Source organism: Castanea sativa, chromosome 6, assembly GCF_040712315.1.
Source record: "Castanea sativa cultivar Marrone di Chiusa Pesio chromosome 6, ASM4071231v1".
NCBI classification, from domain to species: Eukaryota; Viridiplantae; Streptophyta; class Magnoliopsida; order Fagales; family Fagaceae; genus Castanea; species Castanea sativa.
Genome location: NC_134018.1, coordinates 61,135,571 through 61,156,402, shown reverse-complemented (window position 1 = coordinate 61,156,402; position 20,832 = coordinate 61,135,571). Strand labels below are relative to the sequence as shown.

The following is a 20,832-nucleotide window of genomic DNA, read 5'->3' as shown; positions in this document are numbered from 1 at the left end:
GATCTCCAAGATTCAGTAATGCAATTCCTAATGGGACTCAATGATTCTTATGTTCAAATCAGAGGGCATACCTTGCTTATGGATCCAATGCCATCCATTAACAAGGTATATTCCTTGTCGATTCAAGAGGAGAGACAAAGAAGTGTGGGACATAGTTCAAGTGTTCATGTGGAATCTACTGCCTTAGCTGTGAAAGGTTCTAACTTTTCTGGAGCAAGTTCCAATTTTTCTGGTAATTCCGGATTTTCTGGAGGAAAGAATTCCAAAGGCAAAGAGAGACCTTTATGAACTCATTGTCGAAAACTTGGTCACGCCATGGAGAAGTGTTTCAAGCTACATGGTTTTCCACCTGGCTTCAAGTCTAAGAGTAGAAATCCTATGGTGAACCAAGTAAATGTTCAAGAAGATTCTGCAGAGCAGTTTTCATCAAACACTTCTAGTGTTGCTCAATTTTCTTTTACTCAAGAACAATGTCAACAATTCCTGACCATGCTAGGCAATCAGATGCAGGCTGCTCAACTCAATGTGGGAAATAAAGAAGTTCACATGGCTAACAATGTTATTAAGCCAAATCCTGCTATTGTTTCTTCCTCAGCAAATGCCATTCCCATGGTAGCTATACTTCCTTCCGTTTCCACTGATTTGAGACACTATTTTTTCTGCTCAGATTGTGAATAGAACAGCTTTTAATGGTAATAACTAGGTTGTTGACACTGGAGCAACATACCATATTGTTCATTCTGTTGATCTATTAACTGAATTCACTGCTATTAGTTGTGTTGTTCAACTCCCTAATGTTGAAACAGCTATAGTTACCCATGTAGGTTCTATTTGTCTTTTTGCCACCCTAACCCTTGTTAATGTTCTTTGTGTTCCTTCATTCACCTTCAATCTTTTGTCTGTCAGTCAACTTACCAAAAATGGTTCTTCTTGTCTCATTTTCTTGTCCAATTTCTGCTTCATACAGGCCTTCACTTGCTGGAGGACGATTGGTGTGGGTGAAGTTCATGATGGGCTGTACCTGTTACAACACAACCCTTCTGACACTTGTGCCATTCCAATCAGCTTCCATGCTTCAGCTCCCTCATTTCAGTCAGTTTTCAATTCAGTGTTTCAGTCTATTTTCAATAAAGCTTCCTCTCATGTAATCAATAATACATCTACTTGTATTCCTACTGCTTCTATATGGCATCTTAGGCTAGGCCATCCATCTGATGCTAAACTATCATTCTGGAAAGATGTACTTTCTGACATGGATATTGTTTCAAATAAAACTTGTGAAGTTTTTCCTCTTGCTAAACATAAGAGACTCCCTTTTCCTCTTCACTATCATATTTCTAAATTTCCTTTTGATATACTGCATTGTGATATTTGGGGTCCTTATCAAACATTGTGATATCTAGGGTCCTTATCAAACACCTACTGTTAATGGTCACAAGTATTTTCTCACAATTGTTGATGATTGTACTAGATCAACTTGGGTGTATCTTATGAAGTCAAAATCAGGCACTAGACCTCTCTTACAGTCTTTTTACACCATGAATCAAACACAGTTTCACAATTCTATCAAAGTTTTTAGAACTGATAATGGTCTTGAATTCCAAATGATTGATTTCTTTAAACTTCATGGCATCATACATTAGCATAGTTGTGTTGCTACTCCACAACAAAACTCAGTTGTGGAGAGAATACATCAACATATATTATGTGTTGCAAGAGCTTTAAGAATTCAATCAAATGTTCCTATAGCCTATTGGGGTGACTGCATCCTCACTGCTGTTCATCTTATTAATAGGCTTCCTTCTCCCATTCTTCAAAACAAAACACCTTTTGACTTGCTTTACCACAAACCTCCTGACTATACTCATCTCAAGGTGTTTAGTTGCCTTTGTTTTGCTTCTACTCTTTCTCATAACAGGACTAAATTTGATCCTAGAGCTAAAAGATGTGTTTTCCTAGGCTATCCTTTTGCCGTCAAGGGTTACAATCTCTTGGATTTACAAACAAAATCTGTTTTTATCTCTAGAGATGTCACTTTCCACAAATCTATCTTTCCTTTTCAGTCTGTGTCTTCCTCTTCCTCTCTTTTTCCCAAATCTGTCTTCCCTCTGCTCCACCTTTACCAATTTCTGATTCCATTCATCACTCTCATCCCATCACTACTTCACCTACTCATATTGATACCCAGATTCTTGAGGATCACTTTTCTGATCTTCTTGAAGACTTATCTGTTTTTTTACCTACTGATATTATTGACAATCCCTCTGTACATCCTAAACCACCACCTATTCCCTTGCCTACTCCCTCACCTGCTGCTGTTTCCATTCCTCTTGCTATTGAAATCTTACCTAGAAGGTCCACCAGAATATCCAAACCTCCTTATCTTCAGTCCTACAAGTGCAATGCTATCTCAACTAGGTACCCTATTGCCAACTATGTTTCCAATCTCAAGCTCTCTCCCTCTTACTCTCATTTTTGTAATAGTATTTCTATTCTTAAAGAACCTACATACTATTATCAAGCTGTTGGGGATCCAAATTGGGAAGCTGCTATGGCAGCTGAGATTCAAGCTTTTGAACTCAACAATACTTGGTCTCTTGTCCCTTTGCCATCCAATAAGCAAGCTGTTGGCTGCAAATGGGTATTCAAAATCAAGTACAAATCAGATGGCACAGTGGAGAGATTTAAAACCAGATTGGTTGCCAAGGGGTACACTCAGTGAGAAGGTTTGGACTATACTGAAACTTTCTCTTCAGTTGCAAAGATGGTGACTGTTAAATTGTTTGTAGCTTTGGCTGCTGTGCAGGGCTGGACTCTTCAATAGCTGGATGTGAAGAATGCATTTCTTCATGGAGATCTTCATGAAGAGGTCTACATGTCTCTTCCTCCTGGCCTTTACAGCAAGGGGGAGCTTGTATGCAAGTTGAATAAGTCCTTGTATGGTCTTAAGCAAGCATCAAGGCAATGGTTTTCCAAATTCTCAACCATTATCTTGAGACATGGTTTCCTAAAATCTAAGGCAGATTATTCATTGTTTAACAAGCAATCTAGTACTTCATTCATAGCTCTCATGGTTTATGTTGATGACATAGTCATTACTAGTGATAATCCACATGATGTAGAGCAATTAAAGATGTTCCTGGACAAGCAGTTCAAGTTGAAAGATCTTGGCAGCTTGAAGTACTTCTTGGGTTTAGAAGTTGCTAGGTGTGAGAAAGGTATCTCTCTATGCCAAAGGAAAGTGGTGAATGATGTGGGGATGCTACGGTGTAAACCTATGAAAACTCCTATGGAAGTCAACTTGAAGTTGAGTAAGGATGATGGAGATTTGTTACATGATGCTAGAAGGTATAGGAGACTTATAGGGAGATTGTTGTTTCTTAACAATTTCTAGACCAGATATTACTCTATTCATAGGTTAAGCCAATTTATGGCTGAGCCTAGACAACCTCATCTAAGGGCAGCATACAGAGTGATCCAGTATATCAAAGGTACTCTTGGACAAGGCATTTTCTTTTCTTCAAAGTCATCCTTACATATAAAAGCATTTGCTGATGCAGATTGGGCTGTGTGTTTGGATTCAAGGTCTAGTATAGTATATTGTGTCTTCTTAGGTGAATTCCTAATTTCTTGGAAGTCCAAGAAACAAAACACTGTTTCAAGATCCACAGCAAAGGCTGAATACCGATCAATGGCAGTGGCTGTATGTGAAGTGACTTGGATATTGTTTTGCTTAAGGATTTGAGGGTGAAACATGACAAGGCTGCATTGTTATTCAGTGATAGCCAAGCAGCTATACACATAGGAACCAATCCAGTGTTCCATGAGTGCACGAAGCACATAGAGATTGATTGTCACATAGTGAGAGACAAGGTGCAAGCTGGGGTAATCAAGTTGATGGATATTAGAACTCAATCTCAATTGGCAGATTTCTTAACAAAGGCTTTAAGTCTTAATCAGTTTACTAACCTTCTCATGGGCATCTCAAGTATTCATTCTCATGATGTCCATCTTGAGGGGGAGTGTCAGAAATCAAGGCTACAGATACAAGTAGTTAAGACAGAAGCAACTGAAGCTGTACAGAAGTAACAAGAAGAAGAAACTGTCTAAACGACAGTGTAGCTTAGACAGATATCAGGTTTGTATATAAAACTACTTGTAGTCTTTGTTAGTTTTACATGTGAGAAACACGCGTGTGCTTAAGTGTACAGCTGTATTGTTAGTTAGGATTAGTTAGAAGTTAGGTTAGTTATTTTTCTGCTCTAATTCCTTGTATAAATACATCAGATTATTCATAATGAGAATTACACACTTTCAATCAATATTCTGTTAACGTTTGAGAGACAGAGGGAGGAGTTAAGGTGAAAAGAAAAAGAGAGTGGTTGAATATTTTAATCAATGGAAAGAGAGGGGCTCAATATTTTAGTCGTAAACATTAATTTGGAGAGCAACAGTAACATTCCATGTGTGGAGAGTACTGTAGATTTTTTTTTTCTTTCTTTTTTTGCATTTTATAGAGGTTGTTGGAGCTGATTTTTGTAGGTTTTCTCTCCAAACATGGCCTTAGAGAGTCAATTGGAGATGCTAATATTAAAATAAAATCATACCCATTAATTGACCAAAAGTAATCTGGTGAAAAAATTTGCAAGCACGTTCTAAAATAGGAACCCCCAGTTTTCAACTATATTGGCAGTCTTAAAAAAGATTATATAAAATAAATTAGTTTGGCTCACATACCATACTACTAAAATAGGAACCCACTGTTGTGAAGTAGAATGACAACATCCTACAGAAGTCAAATTGATGTCCAAGACGATAAACATCACGGCTAAGTGTCTGCTCTCCGTTTCCATTTGCAAGACGAGCCTCCCAAACAGTTAGGTGATTCATCCCCACATCACTCCCCTTGCCTACTTGGATATACTCATGATGTGTTATAAATCCCCCTCGCTGAGTTGAATTGAATCCTAAAGTGATGAGTCCAATATAAGTGAGCAAATAATACCAAGATGTCAGTCATCTTTAATGAACCAGAACCTACCAGCAAATATATGCTCGTTTAGGTTAATTCCTCTTGAAGCTTTGCTTATGCCGCCCCTTGTTATGTGGAAGATTCTATCAAATATATCAGGATGTCCATAATGGAACCGTATCCTGCAATTAAATGTGGCACATTTAATAAACAAATCGTAAGAGTGTAGAAGCACATCAGTTAACACTAAACTAAGTCATTCAGACGAATGAGCTCCAGTTCAAACAAAACTTCCAGTTTAATAATAATAAGATAAACAAAACTTCCACTTTCATAATAATAAGATGGGAGGTCTTGGATTCAAAAACCACTAGCTACATATTTAACTAGAAGGAATGGGGTGATCATACTCATTCCAAAGTAATGTTGACCCTCACATACCATAATAAGAGACCAGAAACTCGTAAGTTAGCACCAAACTATGTCAGTCATGCAAACGAGCTTAAGTTCAAATGAAACTTCCCTCTTTCATAATAATGAGATGGAAAATGAGGTATCGGATTCAAAATCCACTATGTCCGTATGTAACTTGAAGGAATGGGGTGATCACACCAAAATAATGTTGTGCATAGACATATAATAAACAAATAACAAGAGTGCAGAAACACATCAGCTAGCACTAAGTCAGTCATTCATCCCAATGAGCTCCAGTTCAAATGAAAATTCTCTTTTTCATAATAATGTGATGGAAAGTGAGGTCTTGGATTCAAAATCCACTAGGTGCATATGTTACTTGAAGGAATGGGGTGATCGTACACCAAAACATGCCATATTTCTTCCTATGGGATGGTGATAAACTTCCCATATATATAGAGCTTCAATAAAATTCAAGGTCAACATACACAACTCTACAGGGTGTCATATATCTTAAATATAGACAACTCCTTGTTGTAGGGTCATGAATGTTATGAAAGGGCATTAGTGTATCTATTTTTGATGCCTGGCAGAGGATTATTCACCATCCAGGAGGCTGTGGTATCAGAGTAAGATTGTCAAGGTAACACCCAATAGTTTAAAAAATTAAAAAAACAATGAGACTTCGGTAATTAGTCAAGGAGACTATTGACAGACAAGTTTTGGGGATTGGGTCCTCCATAACTTATTATAATAATCATCAACGTATAGTCAATCCAAATGAGGAGTTTCTGCACCACGAATCTATTCAAATTTAGTAAAAAATTTGAGTTTGGGAAATACTGGAAAAACTTTTAAAGTTAAGCACCATTCTCGGCATCCAAATCTTAATTTAACGAGTAGCATACTGAAAATATTAAGGGTCCTTCCCAAGTGAATTTGAGAGATTTATCTGATAGTTGGAAGCCACAATGGAGCCAACCCAAAAGTTTTTCACTGTAGACTAGATACCCTGTACAACACAAAGAATTAACTAGACTAGTGGACTTTAAACTTAATTATCAGATTAATTATAAACTTAAGGATCTATATATTATTCAACTTTTATATTATTTTTTAAAAATATTTATTTTATTTTGTTTTTTATTTGTATCAAAAGAAACACGAAAAAAGAGGTTTGTTAAAGTTGTGCATTTGTGTATGTGAAAAAAATTTATGGATTATTTTGGGTTGATCCGACCCACCAAAGACTAGGTAAGGGCTATAAGAATAGCAATCTGTTTTAGTCCAATAAGTTTCTAACCTAAACCTGATCGGGTTGAACTTGACCCTGATTAACTCGACGAGTTTACTTGGTCTACTTGGCCATGGACTTCTTAACGAGGCTAATGGTCATTTATGAGTATAGGCATTTATAGATTCAGATTGGACATGATCCCCTCATATAGAAGATCAACTATTGGATATTGCACATTTTAAAGAGGAAACTTGATTACTTGAGAAGTAAGAAACATAATGTTGTGTCCTGTTCTAGTGTGAAAGTTGAGTATTGAGCAATGGATCATACGTCATATGAGAGGTAGAGTAAGGTCAGTTTTTGAACTCAGGATCTTTTACTCTGATACTATGTTAAATTACTGATTCGCCTAGAAGTTTAAGCTGTTATGAAATGATGAATTTAGTTATTTAACCATAGTTTTAATAATGTGAAATTATCTTTGACTATGTATTGTGACAATCAATGAGTGATTCATATTGCTTCACATCTTGTGTTTTATGGGCGAACGAAACATATAGAAGTATATTGCCATCTTCGGGAAAATGTGTAAAGTTATTGCCACTCCATATGTTCCTAAAAGAGATTAAATTGCAGAACCCTTATGTGAAATTAGATTGGATTTGTTATGTAACAAGCTGGGATTATAGAATATATGTAACCCAACTTGAGGGGAAGTGAATGACCACTATTTACATGTTTAGGGAAGATTTTTAATTATGTACTTAAGTCTTTCTTTAGTATAAATATAAATAATGTATTAGGGTAAAATAATTAACCCTAAGCATACTTCCCAAAACTCATATTTTCTTATCTACCCCATTTTTCTTTTTGGATTTATAATAAGAAATATTACTGCTTCTTTATGCATAGTGGTAATTTTACCTATGCTACTCTTGATCCTGGTATCTTGCTTCATAGCAATGGATTTCATCACGTCATATTATAGTGATGAATATAGGAGGATTTTTTGTGATTTTATCATTGAGGATGTGTTTTTGTGAAGCACCTACATTGGTTCAAACCAGGTTTCACTTTTGTTGGCTAATTTTCTTATACGCTTTGTTTGTTTCAACAATGATGTTTTCTAGAAAATGAGTTATTTTTCAAGAAGCATTTTCTATAAAACTATCTCATTTTCCAATATTTGGTAGCAACTTTAAATGAGTTGAAAAATAACCTTCTAACTTCCCTTATTTAGTTTGCTGTGAGATAGAATTGTTTTCCAAAAAAAATTAATGGAAAACAATCTTTAAAAATAAGCCATACCTTTTATGTTGATCAAATATAGTTTTCCTTTGAATCATCTTTTTTTATGCTACCAAACATTGGAAAACAAAAAAAACTATCTTTACACAAGGAAAATCAACAAACTTTGGAAAAAAGTTCAATCATTGCATTCAATTTTGCAAGTTGTGCGTAATCCCCATTATAAATATTAATTCCATTGTAATGTATCAAGAAATGTGAATATGAAAATATAACCCTTTGGACTTTTGTCTCATGGATGTAGGACAACAAACTATTTAAACTTGCATGTCTTCTCTCTTCTACAAAAGTAATAAAAGGAAGAAAAGTAGAAAGAGAGAACAAAAATATTTAAGAGTCCAAAACTGAAAATTTTAAAATTCGATAGCTTGAAATAGAACTTATCTCAAAATTTAGGAACTAGAAATATAATTTACTCTTTTTGTCATTGATAGGTTACACTCGCATTTAATGGGTTTTGAAACTCAATGACCTCACTCTCTAGGACTGCCTTATTCTTTAAATGGAAGGAAGCTATTTGAAATACAGCTTATAGGCATATACACAAAAAATATTATCACAAACGTCTGAGTTGTATCTATATTTTAGTATTCATCTATAGTTTAGAAAAATGGCAAATACTTATGATGCTTTTGCAGACATCAGCTCACATAAACCTGCCAACTTGAGTTAAGGACAATGTGTAAATATACATGAAATCTATAGACGCGGATTCATCTTAACTTGCCCATTCTTAGTTTTAACATGATTTCTCCTATAGTTTGTGTATTTTGACCTTAAAGTAAGTACTACACATGTTATTTTGATTTAGGGCTAGGAGAAATATTAATTTATGAACAAAAAATAGCTTTTACTAAATAGTCAAAGAGGCATTTAAATATTGACATTAAATTATAAATAGAATCACAGAAGCTTTATACTCACCTGAGAGGATTTGCCAAAAATCGTTGCCCAATAGTTACAAAACTGGTCTCCTGATTGGACACAAACTGTGCAAGTGATGAAAAACTGTAAATTACAATGGAAAAAGATTAGATATACTGTATACTAATAAAAATCAATGCCACGTTTTATATAGCATGACTTGCTTCATTGCCATTATTATTACAAAGTGATATCGCTTCAACCACAACTTGCCTCCTTAATAAGTTGTAAAAATGTTGTGAAAATAGTGATCAAATAGTGCTGTTTTTATTATTTTTTTATTTTTTTTAATGCAGGACAATTAGCTAAGATTTAAAAAAAAAAAACCCTTAAACGCTTTATTTCTATAGAAAATTATTTCGCATACTGTATAGAGCAAAGTCATAGTAGAAAAATTCCTGAAATTAGTGATCCTCTCTCACTCGTTAATATAAATAAGTTGTTTTGACTTTAGGAACCTAAGTATAGATCCAGTGAATCAAGATGAGTACAAGTGTACGACCAATTTGTAAGTACATACATAAAGACTACACTATGCGTTGAGTTTCGGTTAGGCATACTTTACAAATATGAGAAACCATTTAATTGGTTTTAGGTCAAATATTGAAATATCACACTCTGAAATTAGATTTTCTCTATTTTCTCGAGACGGATGACTTACTCGTGGCTTAGTAAAGGCCAAATGTTGTATCCGCCTACTAGGCCACAAGTTGAAGCCACAAATGTGACTGACACCTCATGTCGACTTGTATTATTGAAAAGAAATTAAGGAAGCTCGAATACTAAGCTTTAGTTTATCTTCCACACAAACTAAGCTTAATTATTGCATGAGCATTGCCTAAAAGCGGGCTGAACCACTGAAGTCCCTTATCAAAGGAGTGACTTTTAATTTTAATTAGCTTGGCAAATCTCTTTAAAGGTAAATAGTATGCAAAATGGAGTCTTTGCTGAATGGAGTATTTGGTGAATAGCTTTGCTCATGAGAAATAAATCGTGATCCTCATCGAGATGGCTTCTGTTATGAGATTGATGCTGTTAATCTTTATGTGCACACGCGGCGACATATATCAACACTAGTTCCTCTAACAGAAAGGCTTTGAGCCTAGTATCAATATCTCTGCCAACAATGAAGCCAAAACCTTTTTACCAGTGGCTTCCAAGTGTTATGGGTCGAGGTGACTTCAATTGGTCTCATAAAGCTTCGGTCTCCTTACCCCCGATGTTGTCGTTGTGGTGCCCGTTTATAATATTGTTGGGTTGAGATATTGCTTGGTTGGTTCGAGATGCAGCTAAGTTTTTGTGTTTCCTGGCTTCAAGCTGTGTCAACTGTCAAGGTCAAGTAGTAACCATCACGTTACTAAATACTAGCCATATTAAATATGAAAAAGCCACATGTGCTGGCTATATCCATTAACCATCATGGTTCAGGCGGCCTTCAAATATTAATTTTGACATAATAAAATGCCAATGTATCTCTTTGCTAAATAGATGCTTCAAATTTTAACATAGTAGCATATGTGTTAATCTCGAATTTGAAGTAATATTATGCCATTAGAAATGCTACTAACACCCTAATAAATATTGAGAAGTCCCATAAACAATGTTTTACGGCTTAATCACTTTTAAGCCGAAACAACCAATTAGTCTAATGTAAGTGACTAACCAAATTTCATATTGCAAGCATAAACAAGTATGAACTTAAGCATAAACAAAGCAATATGAAAATGAAGAAAATAAATCAAACAAACGCTAAATACCAAGAAGTGTTTAGGAGGAGGAAAACCTGAGCACTCATGCAGAAAAACTTCTCCCCCAACCACACCATCGGAAAACCTCCACTAGCATGAATAGTTGGAGTACAAGTAAGACTATAAACTCTCTAGTTGGAGATGGCACCCAAGGTTTCCAAACCTTCAACACAAGCTCACAACACTCATTAGATGTTGAAGGAGATGAGGGTGATAAAATTTCTTTCAAGGGTATGACAATGGTTAGAGAAATGAAGGAGAGGTTGGGAGTATTTTTAGCTCTTAGGAAAAAGGTTCTCTCTATCTCTACAAGGTGGATGGGATGAAATGAGGTCTCTTATAATGTATATACTTAGATCCCACTCTCTAGAAGCGTCCAACATGCAAAAGGTGAGTGTTGGACTATTAGAAAAGGCTAGAAGAACATATTAGGATAAAACGTGACAATCTGTCTAAATATAAGTTGCAACTTGGTCGTGACTTGGCAGGGCTCAAAGAGGTTGCGATTGCCTTATAACCAATCAATCTTCTGGAATCTTCTGCTATGTGTCACTCGCATGTTATACTAGTAGCATGGAGGTCGCGAGAAGGTTGCTAGAACAGCTTTAAACACAGTTTGACCAGGCTCAAGTACTTTTTACCCAAATACAATTTGGCCCATAAAAACACATTATAAGAGAGAAAAAAATAAAAATAAAAATTTGTTTCTAAATAAAACTAACAAATATGAACTTAATAATCTCCCCCTTTGGCTATTCTGTGACAAAGCATCTTTAATACAAACTCTAGATTTAAATGTGAGTTAGAAACCTAAGAATAAAAATGAACTCACACCTAACTCTAAGACTTTGTTGCAAACTTGAATTTAAACCAAATTCGTCAAACATTTGCACAAGATAGGTTAGACCCTATAGTTTAAGGCAAGTAGAATAAGGTAAGGTAAAAGAAATAGTACAATACAATCAAGTAAATATGGAATGATATGCATGAATGCAACTTGATCAAAACAAATAAACATAAAAATGACTACAATTATCAAAGCACAAAGTAGAGATCATCCAACCATGCAAATGATAAAGCACAATCAATCATAAGATAAATATATGTCCTATAAAAAAAGAAAATGATGTAATCGAAACCTATAAGCATAAGATATCAAGAATTATAGATCCTAAAAGCTTGATAGTCTAATTACTAGTGCTAATTAAGACCCCCAAATTTAAATTGCGGCTTGATAAATTTTAAGCTTAACACACTTAATGCGGAACATACATTATTAGCGAATTAATTAATTGAAGCATTCAACGATTCCATGGATGAACATAAAGATGCAATGCTAAAATGTAAAAGGAAGTAGGGAAAAGAACATCAAACTCAAGATATCACGTGATATGTTATCGAAGAGAAAAACTAAAGAACTCGGCGTAAAAACTTCTTTGCAGCCCTCCAAGCCGAAATGATCAACTAGTAAATAAGTTGGAGTACAAGGATAACCAAAGATACCCTCCAAACCTAATCTACCTAAGTACTTGAGCCCTCCAAGTTTTAGCTACCAACGGATTTCTCGAAATCTTGTCTTTACTAGCTTCTCGAATCCTGCAAAACTGCCCGATTGCATCACCAAGCCTTACCGGCTAAATTTGGCAAAGACTCAATGCCTCCCAAGCTCCAAAACATTCTCAACACTCAGATTGTGTGTGGGTTGTGTTTGGGTAAAATCTCGTTTCAAGGTATGACAATTGGAGAAAGGAAGGAGAATAGACTACAAAGGAATTCTCACTTAAGGATGAATAACTCTTTCTAAAAGGTAGGTGTTGTGAAAACCTTAACTCTCTATGGTTTTCTTTCTGATAGCCTCCTTATAATTTTGTAGGTAATGAGGGTATATATAGTGTGAGTGAAGGATATGAAAAGTCACACAAATATTCTTGCTATCAGAGCATTTCACGGGTCACTTTGTGATTTAGTCACGAGTTACTCGCATAATACACTGACGTAACAGACTTTTGAGCTTCCATCATGTGCTCCTGATGTGACCTTTGCAGGTGTTGTAGACACGAGTCAGTCTCAAGCTAGTTGCAAATTCCACTATCTTGAACAATCTTCACCAACTTAAGACTAAACCCATTACAATTAAATTCCACAAAATACAAGGAATTAAATTAATGAAATTACAACACATTTGTCATGGAATATAGCCAACATAAACGTTATGTAAAAAACATAACTTAATAGATCCAAAACACCATACAAGTATCTAGGCCTAAACATAACCCTAAGTATACAACCATAAATAATAAGTATCAAGACTACTAAGAAACCAAAGATTTAGATAAAATGAACACAAAACAATAAAAACATATAATATGGGTTAGCTGCTAATGTAGAACTAATATCCACAATCCTCTTCCCCTTGCTATATGCACTCCCCCTAACAATGAACATCTTCCCTTCTAAGTATGAAGTTAGAGCCTGGATGCTCTTCCTCCTTTTTGACACAATGCTAAAGGGGTCACTAGTCCTCCGCTGGTGGAGAAGGAGGAACCGGACCAGGTGGAGGAATATGGAAAGGAATATGAAATTCCTTAAGGTGATACACTCTTGATTCAACATTTCCCAACCGAGAAAGCACATAGGAGAACCCAAAGGAAATCTGAATATAGATAACTGTTAGGTTCTAAAAATTTAGAATAATTAGCAAATCGTGAGCACAAACTTGTCTATAGGTATGATTAGACAATGCTCAAGGTGCTGCAAGTCATAATACAAGAATAAGGAAGCTGCAGGTTCAAGAAATTTGAAACATGCCAGGTTCAACCAATCAAGATTGTAGTTTGACCGATCAAGATGTGTTTCTACAGAATTTAATTAAAGCCCATAAGCCCATTAAGTGATTAGGGTTTCAGATTTAATTCTCCTAGTATTTAAAGGAAATCCTAAGGCACGTTTTAAGGAGTGTTTTTTTTTTTTGAGAAATGAGTGCATCGTGTGCTCCAATTGTAGATCTAGGGATTCTGTACCCAAAGCTCTCTCAAATTTTCTACCAGCAATATTCCTTGAAGAAACTCAAGATCCGGTGTTGTAGAAGTTGTTGCCATCATTAGTCATCAAAGGTGCTAGAGATTTAAATCTTTGAGTGGAGTTTTCAGAGTCACAAACTGGAGTGTTTGTGTTCAACAGATTCATAATAGAAGAGTCCATGGATTTAGAGCTATGTGTGGTCATGTGAGTAAGTACTACAAAATGTAGTAGTAGATTTAGGGTTAAATCTATTGTAAAAATTTCCATTCTCTTAATGAATTTTTGCCTTGTGGATTATTTAGGTTAAATCATCTCAAGGTTTTTTACCTTGAAACTGGATTGTTTTATTGGTTTTCCTAAGCCATCATATCATTGTGTTGTTTACTTTTCCGCTATGCATGATATGATTTATTATTGTTTAACCTAGATCTGTTGAATTGAACTAAGTAACAACTTGGCTTTAAATTAGGTTAAATAAACTATGTTTACAGGGGTCTAAATAAACTAACAATAACTCAAGGAGGGAGACCCTTCTCAATTACCTATGGATCGGAAGCCGTGATTCCCTTGGAGGTCAGTTTATCGACAATGAGGGCAAATTGTTGTAGCCAATCCAACAATGACAAAGCTCTAGTCCACAATTTGAACCTATTTGAGGAGTAAAGAGAAATAGCATTGGTCCAACTTGCAGATTACTAGCAAAATTTAAGTAGAGGAAATAACCAAAACATGAAACCTAGTACATTTGTACCAAGTGATTTAGTTTTAAGTAAGGTTCTGGGCAACACCAAGAACCTTGCATGTGGGAAGTTGGAACTAAATTAGGAGGGAATATACATGATCTCATTCGTATCAAGGAACGAGGCTAACAGGGTAGACATGAACAACCAACCTCTCCCTCGACCATGAAATGTAAATAACCTGAGAAAATACTTTTATTAATAAAGACAATGCATTCATTATCTCTAGTGTCTCTTTTTACTTGGGTAGATAACTTAATAAGAGCATCATGGTTCCAACCAATCAAGCCAACTTTTGCGTTGCACACAAAAAGCAAAACTAATAGAAGAAAGAAAACCCTAACGCATTGGACTGTGTCCATGCCTTGGGTGTGCTCTAAATTGAAACTTCGCCTTAGTTCAATCCCCAATTCATTGAAAAAGGGCAAATTAGGGCACGACCTGTTATGAGTAATAGGGGCAAAACAATAATATCATGTACTCCTTTATATATAAATAATATTTTATGTGTTGGGGTTGCCTTATCAAACCCAAGACACCTTCACCTTAAACAACATGGTATTAGAGCCACCAACCCACCACTGCCGTTAATCCTCCGATCACCACCCACCAATTTAGTTGTTGCCGGCAACCATAACAGCACCTCGCTAGCTCCGACGACCCTAACAGAGGCCTCCGATGATCTCAATTTAGTGGCTAAAGGAGTTGTTCAGCATTAGTGACCCTCTCTTGGGTCTCATGACACCAGATCGACGTCACCTGACCGCGAGAGAGGCAGGGGTTTACTCGCCCTCTTCCGACGACCCATCCTAGCCCATTTGCTGGTCCTCGCGCCGCCACTCCTACACCCTAGCGCAGCTGCCAGAGTTTTTTTTTTCAACTGAGGGTTTCAACCATGATATGATTTTTTTCTTTTCTTCAATACGTTCTCTGATTATTTGTTCAGGCAGCCTTGGGTTGATTTGTTGGACTAGACTTTGTTGATTGATGTTTAGTGCTGGATTGGGCATATTTTTTGGTGTTGGTATGGATTTGTTGCTGTCTTGTTTTTGGAATAGTTTGGTTTTGATTCTTTGATAAATGAGTTGCTGTTGGAGTTGTTAATTGGTTGAAGTACATTGGTTGCTGGTTGGAGTTTGTTTTACTTCAGTCCAGCCTATTTATTTAGTTTTAGTTTGTTCTTCAGATTGCTATTATGGAGTCCACAGACAGTGTTCAGCCCCCTAATTATTTCTTATCTCCTGATATGTTATCAATTACTTCCATTTGGCTTAATGGAAGCAATTATGCTCAGTGGGCACAGACAGTTGAAGTCTTTCATCTTAGTAGAAAAAAGTTTGATTATGTGATTAGTGAACCCCCTGTACCTACAGACCCTAAATTTGTTGATTGGATAGCCGAAGATGCACAAATTAGGAGTTGTTTGTGGAATAGCATGGAGTCTAAGATCAATTGTAGTTTGGTTTTCTTACTGACTGCTAAACTCGTTTGGGAACAAGCCAAAGAACTTTACTTTGGTGTTAACAATTTGAAGCGGATTTATGATCTCCATCAAAATTATTTCTCCTTGAGTTTGAGTGATTTGTCTTTGGAGGACTATTATAACAAGTTCAAGGGTGTATGTGAAGAACTCAATATTTATCAGCCCATTTCCTCTGGTGTTAAAACTATGAAGAAACAACAAGATTCTATGCGTGTTGCTCGCTTCCTCTCTGGATTGCCTAAAAGTTTGAATCTAGTAAAATCCCAAATTTTAGCTAGTTCAGACCTCCTTTCGTTGAGTGAAGTTTTTGGTAGACTTTGACAGGCCACGTTATCTGACTCGAGTACTGCCCTTTTGATGTAGGGCATTTCAAGCAACTATATGCCTATATCCTAATCCACTTGTAACTAATTAGTTAGTTAATTAGTTAGAAGATTTCTTAAGCATTAGCCTATAGGATTTAGACACTTACCAACCATATAGAGGCTACCAATGCCAAACAACTAGTATAAGTAGGAGAATGTAAGCTCTTTGTAAATCAGTTTTAGTAATTAAATGAATTGTTAGCCTTTGTGTGCTATTTGGAACTAAGTGTTCTTGGAGATGTACTTATTCACCTATCAATTTGTTCTTAGTAACTCAGTCCTTCCATTGTTTCTAAACCATACACAAACAGCCGATCACATCCCTTGCATCAAATTGGTATCAGAGCTTGAGATCCTTCGTATTCAAGTTCATTTGCAATTTGTTTTTTCATTTTTTTTCCAAGAACCTATCAAGATTCAATCTTGATTGCTTTTCCTCGCCTAAAATACCTCTCTTACCAAAACCAAAGCCTTCATATGTGCTAGCAATTAGTTTGTAGTAGCAAGAAGCCGTGGTGTTTGAGAAGACAAGGAAGGATAAGGGCAAGAAACAAACTGTTCTTATAGTAGAGGAAGATGATATTGCAGCCAATGGACCAAGGTGTAGAAGGGTTCAAAATGACTTAGAAGTTGAAGTGGAATTGTTGAGGAGGAAATTACAAGCCATGACTGAACAATTGAGAAGAGATAGGAAACAACAACATAATCAGCATGATGTTGCTGGAAGTGCAACTTCAAATGGGGGGCGGGGGATTATGAGCAGTTCTTTGTTCACATTCCTAAGCAAAAACTAGAGTGGCATAACCGCAATACTGTGATGGTTCAACCAAAGATGCCAAACTAGAACTGGGAATCAAGATTTGAGATTGGATTCCTTGAATTTGATGGCAGCTTGGATCATGAGGAGTTTGTAGATTGGCTTAGCCAAGTTGAAAAGATCTTTGCTTGTTATGATATTCCAGAATCCAAGAAAGTTAAATTGGTAGCAACTAATTTGAGAGGCAAGGCAAGATCTTGGTGGGAGTAGTTGAAGATTCAAAGATAGAGGAAGAGGAAAAAAACAAGATTCATACTTGCGAGAAGATGAAACAGAAGCTTAGAAAGCAATTCTTGGCTTACAACTACAGCCACACCCTTTCTAGCAAGGCGCAAATCCAAGATGTCTATTTCGTCCAAAACGGTTGGACTGTTTCAGAAGCTTTCAATAGGGCAATGTTGATTGAGAATCATCAAATCAAAGGGGCACAATCAGTTCCTTTCAGTTCTAAAATCAGTGTTCAAAGTGGTGATGCAACATCCAACTTCACCAAGAAGGTTGAAAATGGATCAAATGTTGCTAAACCAAGTAAGACTTCCAAGGTACCAGCCAAGAACCAACCTATTTTGTCAAAGGATGAAACCTTGGTTGTTGAAGAGATAGAAGATCAAGACTTTCCGGTTAAAGAGTTAGAAGACCAAGACATTGGACATCTTGTTTATCTCTATTGTTATGGGTGGTTCCATTTTCTTTTTCGTTGAGTCCAAGACTTTCGAATTCTCCGTTGAGGAGGGAGGTACCTATTACATGTTGCGCATTTTTGAGAGAAACCAGAATTCTCTCCGATCAGTTTTTATGGCCAAAGAGAGTGCAAAGCGTTTGCTTGCTATTGTGGAGGATATCATATTTAATGTAATTCCTGGAAATTATGCACGAACTTTCAAGGATGGTGATAAAGTATTTATTCTGCAATTGGGTTCCAATGCACATGGTAGTTTCTTTATGATATCAGAACTTGTCCATGGTAGACGGAAAGGCTTCATTGTGGTGCCGGCAGGAAAATTGGGTAGTGGGTGGAGAGGGTTTGGATTTCATCTTCGGAAGGCTATTGCTCCTGAAACACTAGCCGGCAAACCGCTGTCACAAACTGATTTGAAACCGCCAGTGGAGAAGTTCCAACAGCAAAATTCCAAATCCTTTCTAATTTTTTTGATAGGTAATCAAAGAAGTAATATTAATAGGAAAAGTAGTACAGGATGTTCATGATGATGAATAGAAAGATACAAAGAAAGAAAACTAAGGGAAGGAAACTCTAAGGGAAAACATAAACTCTGAAAGAGACGGAGAATCCGTAAAACCCCAATAACGAGACCACTCGAAGAGGCTTCTCTGACATAACACCTTTAACTCATCCAATGTCTTCTCCATGTTCTCAAAGGAGCGACGATTTCGTTCCAACCAAATAATCCACAATAAACACCCTGGAATCAAATTCCAAATATTCGAGTTGTGCTTCCCTAACCACTGATGCCAACAAGATAACAACCCCGACACTGATCTAGGCATAACCCAGTGGATACCAAAAGCCTGAAGCATAAGAGACCATAATGTATGAGAAACAGTACAATGAAGAAGAAGATGGTCAACCGACTCCCCATCACAACAACACATACAACACCGATTTGCCAAAGGACGCCGACCCCTAATCATGAGATTATCCAAAGTGAGAATCCGACCATGAGCGGCAGTCCACAAGAAGAAAGCTACTCGCTTAGGAACCTTTGGTTTCCAAACACCCTTCCAAGGAAACAAAAAATCCGAGGAACCCCGGATTGCTTGGTAATAAGAGCGGGTGTCGAACATACCATTGCCTTTAAGCCGCCAACAAAGAATATCCCTCCTATCCCCCCGAGGGATATGAGGTTGGATAAAGTGAAGAAGAGAAAAAGAAGCAACAAGCTCCCAATCTTCAAAGGCTCTAAAAAACCTTAAATTCCACACTCTAGTAGAACCTCCTTCCGGAAGCCACAAAACTTCAGAAATGCAAGCATCCTTGGTAACTGAACACACATAGAGCTCAGGGTAGAGATCTTTTAGGATATAATCCCCAATCCACCTATCATGCCAGAAGCGGATGCGAGTGCCTTCACCCACTACAAACGATAGGTGCTTAGAAAAACTCTCCCACCCTTCATGAATGCTTCTCCAAAGGCCACAACCGTGGGTCCTCCTGCACACTTTAGTGCACCACCCCCCTTGACCCTCACCATATTTAGTGGATATAACTCTCCGCCAGAGATGAGTAACTTCTTGCCCAAAGCGCCACAACCATTTCCCTAAGAGAGCTTAGTTAAACGACGCCACACTCCTTATCCCCAGCCCCCCCAATTTAACAGGAGAACACACCTTATCCCAAGCCACCAAAGGATATTTGAAACTCCCCTCAACAGACCCCCAAAGAAAGTTCCTCTGAATCCTTTCCATTCTAGCAGCCACAGCTTTAGGGATAATGAAGAGAGATAAAAAGTACATAGGAAGACTCGATAGAGTACTTTTTAGTAAAGTAAGCCTACCACCCTTAGATAAGTAAAGACGTTTCCACCCTGAGAGTCTCTTCTCCATCTTTTCCAAAATAGGGTTCCAAATCGAAGCAGTCTTAAAAGAAGTTCCCAAAGGCATCCTCAGATATTTCATAGGCAAGCTCCCCACTCTACACTGAAGAATGCTAGCCAATGCATCTATATTATTCACCTCCCCCACAGGAACAATCTCACTTTTCCCAACATTCACCTTCAAACCCGTAAAAGCTTGAAAACAAGACATCGCCAATCTTATGGAAAGCAACTGATCCCTAGAGGCATCACAAAATAAGATAGTGTCGTCCGCAAACAACAAATGGGAGATCTGAACACCAACAGAATTCACTGCTCCCACATGAAACCCCAGAATAAGGTTATTCTCCTCTGTCTTCTTCAAAATTCTACTTAAAACCTCCATAATCAAGAGAAAAAGAAGCGGTGATAAGGGGTCTCCTTGTCTCAACCCACGGGAGCTTTCAAAAAAGCCTTCAGGGGAACCATTGACCAAGACAGAGAAACGGACAGAAGTAACACAAGCCTTAATCCACCCCCTCCATTTCGACCCAAACCCCATCTGGTCCAACAAATAAAACAAGGCCTCCCAATTAACATGGTCATATGCTTTTTCAATATCAAGCTTGCAAACCACACCCGGTAACCGACTCTTCAGCCTACTATCCAGACACTCATTTGCAATGAGCACAGAATCCAAAATCTGCCTCCCACCAACCAACGAATTCTGAGTCTCAAAGATGAGTTTATCCAAAACCACCCTTAACCTATTAGCCAAAATCTTCGACAACAACTTGTACACACTGCCCACTAAACTGATAGGCCGAAAATCTTTAATGTTAACAGCATTACTCTTTTTAGGAATTAAAATGAGAAAAGAAGCATTCAAAGACCGTTCAAACCCAGAGTGACGATGAAAGAAATCAAAGAAATCCATGACATCCTTTTCCACCACACTCCAACAATTTTGAAAGAAAGCCATGGTGAATCCGTCAGGACCAGGGGCTTTATCTCCCTCCAGCTCCCTTAAGACGTGTAAAACTTCCTCCTTTGTGAACGCCTTCTCTAGGGACAACCTCTCCTCCTCTTCAATGCAAACAAAATCTAATCCATCCATAGTAGGGCGACCCAATTCAGATTCCTCATATAACCCCTGATAGAAACGGACTATCTAAGAGCGCACATCTGACTCATCCTCATAAAGAACACCATCCACCTCAATCCTCTTTATATGATTAGCATTTCTATGAGAGTTTGCTAATCTATGAAAGA

The 20,832-nt window shown here is 37.1% G+C and overlaps 1 protein-coding gene across 1 annotated transcript in view; it reads right to left on the bottom strand.

Moving 5' to 3' along the window:
* LOC142640309 (callose synthase 7-like) overlaps positions 1 to 20,832 on the bottom strand; it is a 105,222-nt gene that overhangs the window by 50,759 nt on the left and 33,631 nt on the right. Inside the window, 1 exon segment of the mRNA XM_075814372.1 lies at positions 8,856 to 8,939. Coding sequence (XP_075670487.1) covers positions 8,856 to 8,939 — 84 coding nt within the window.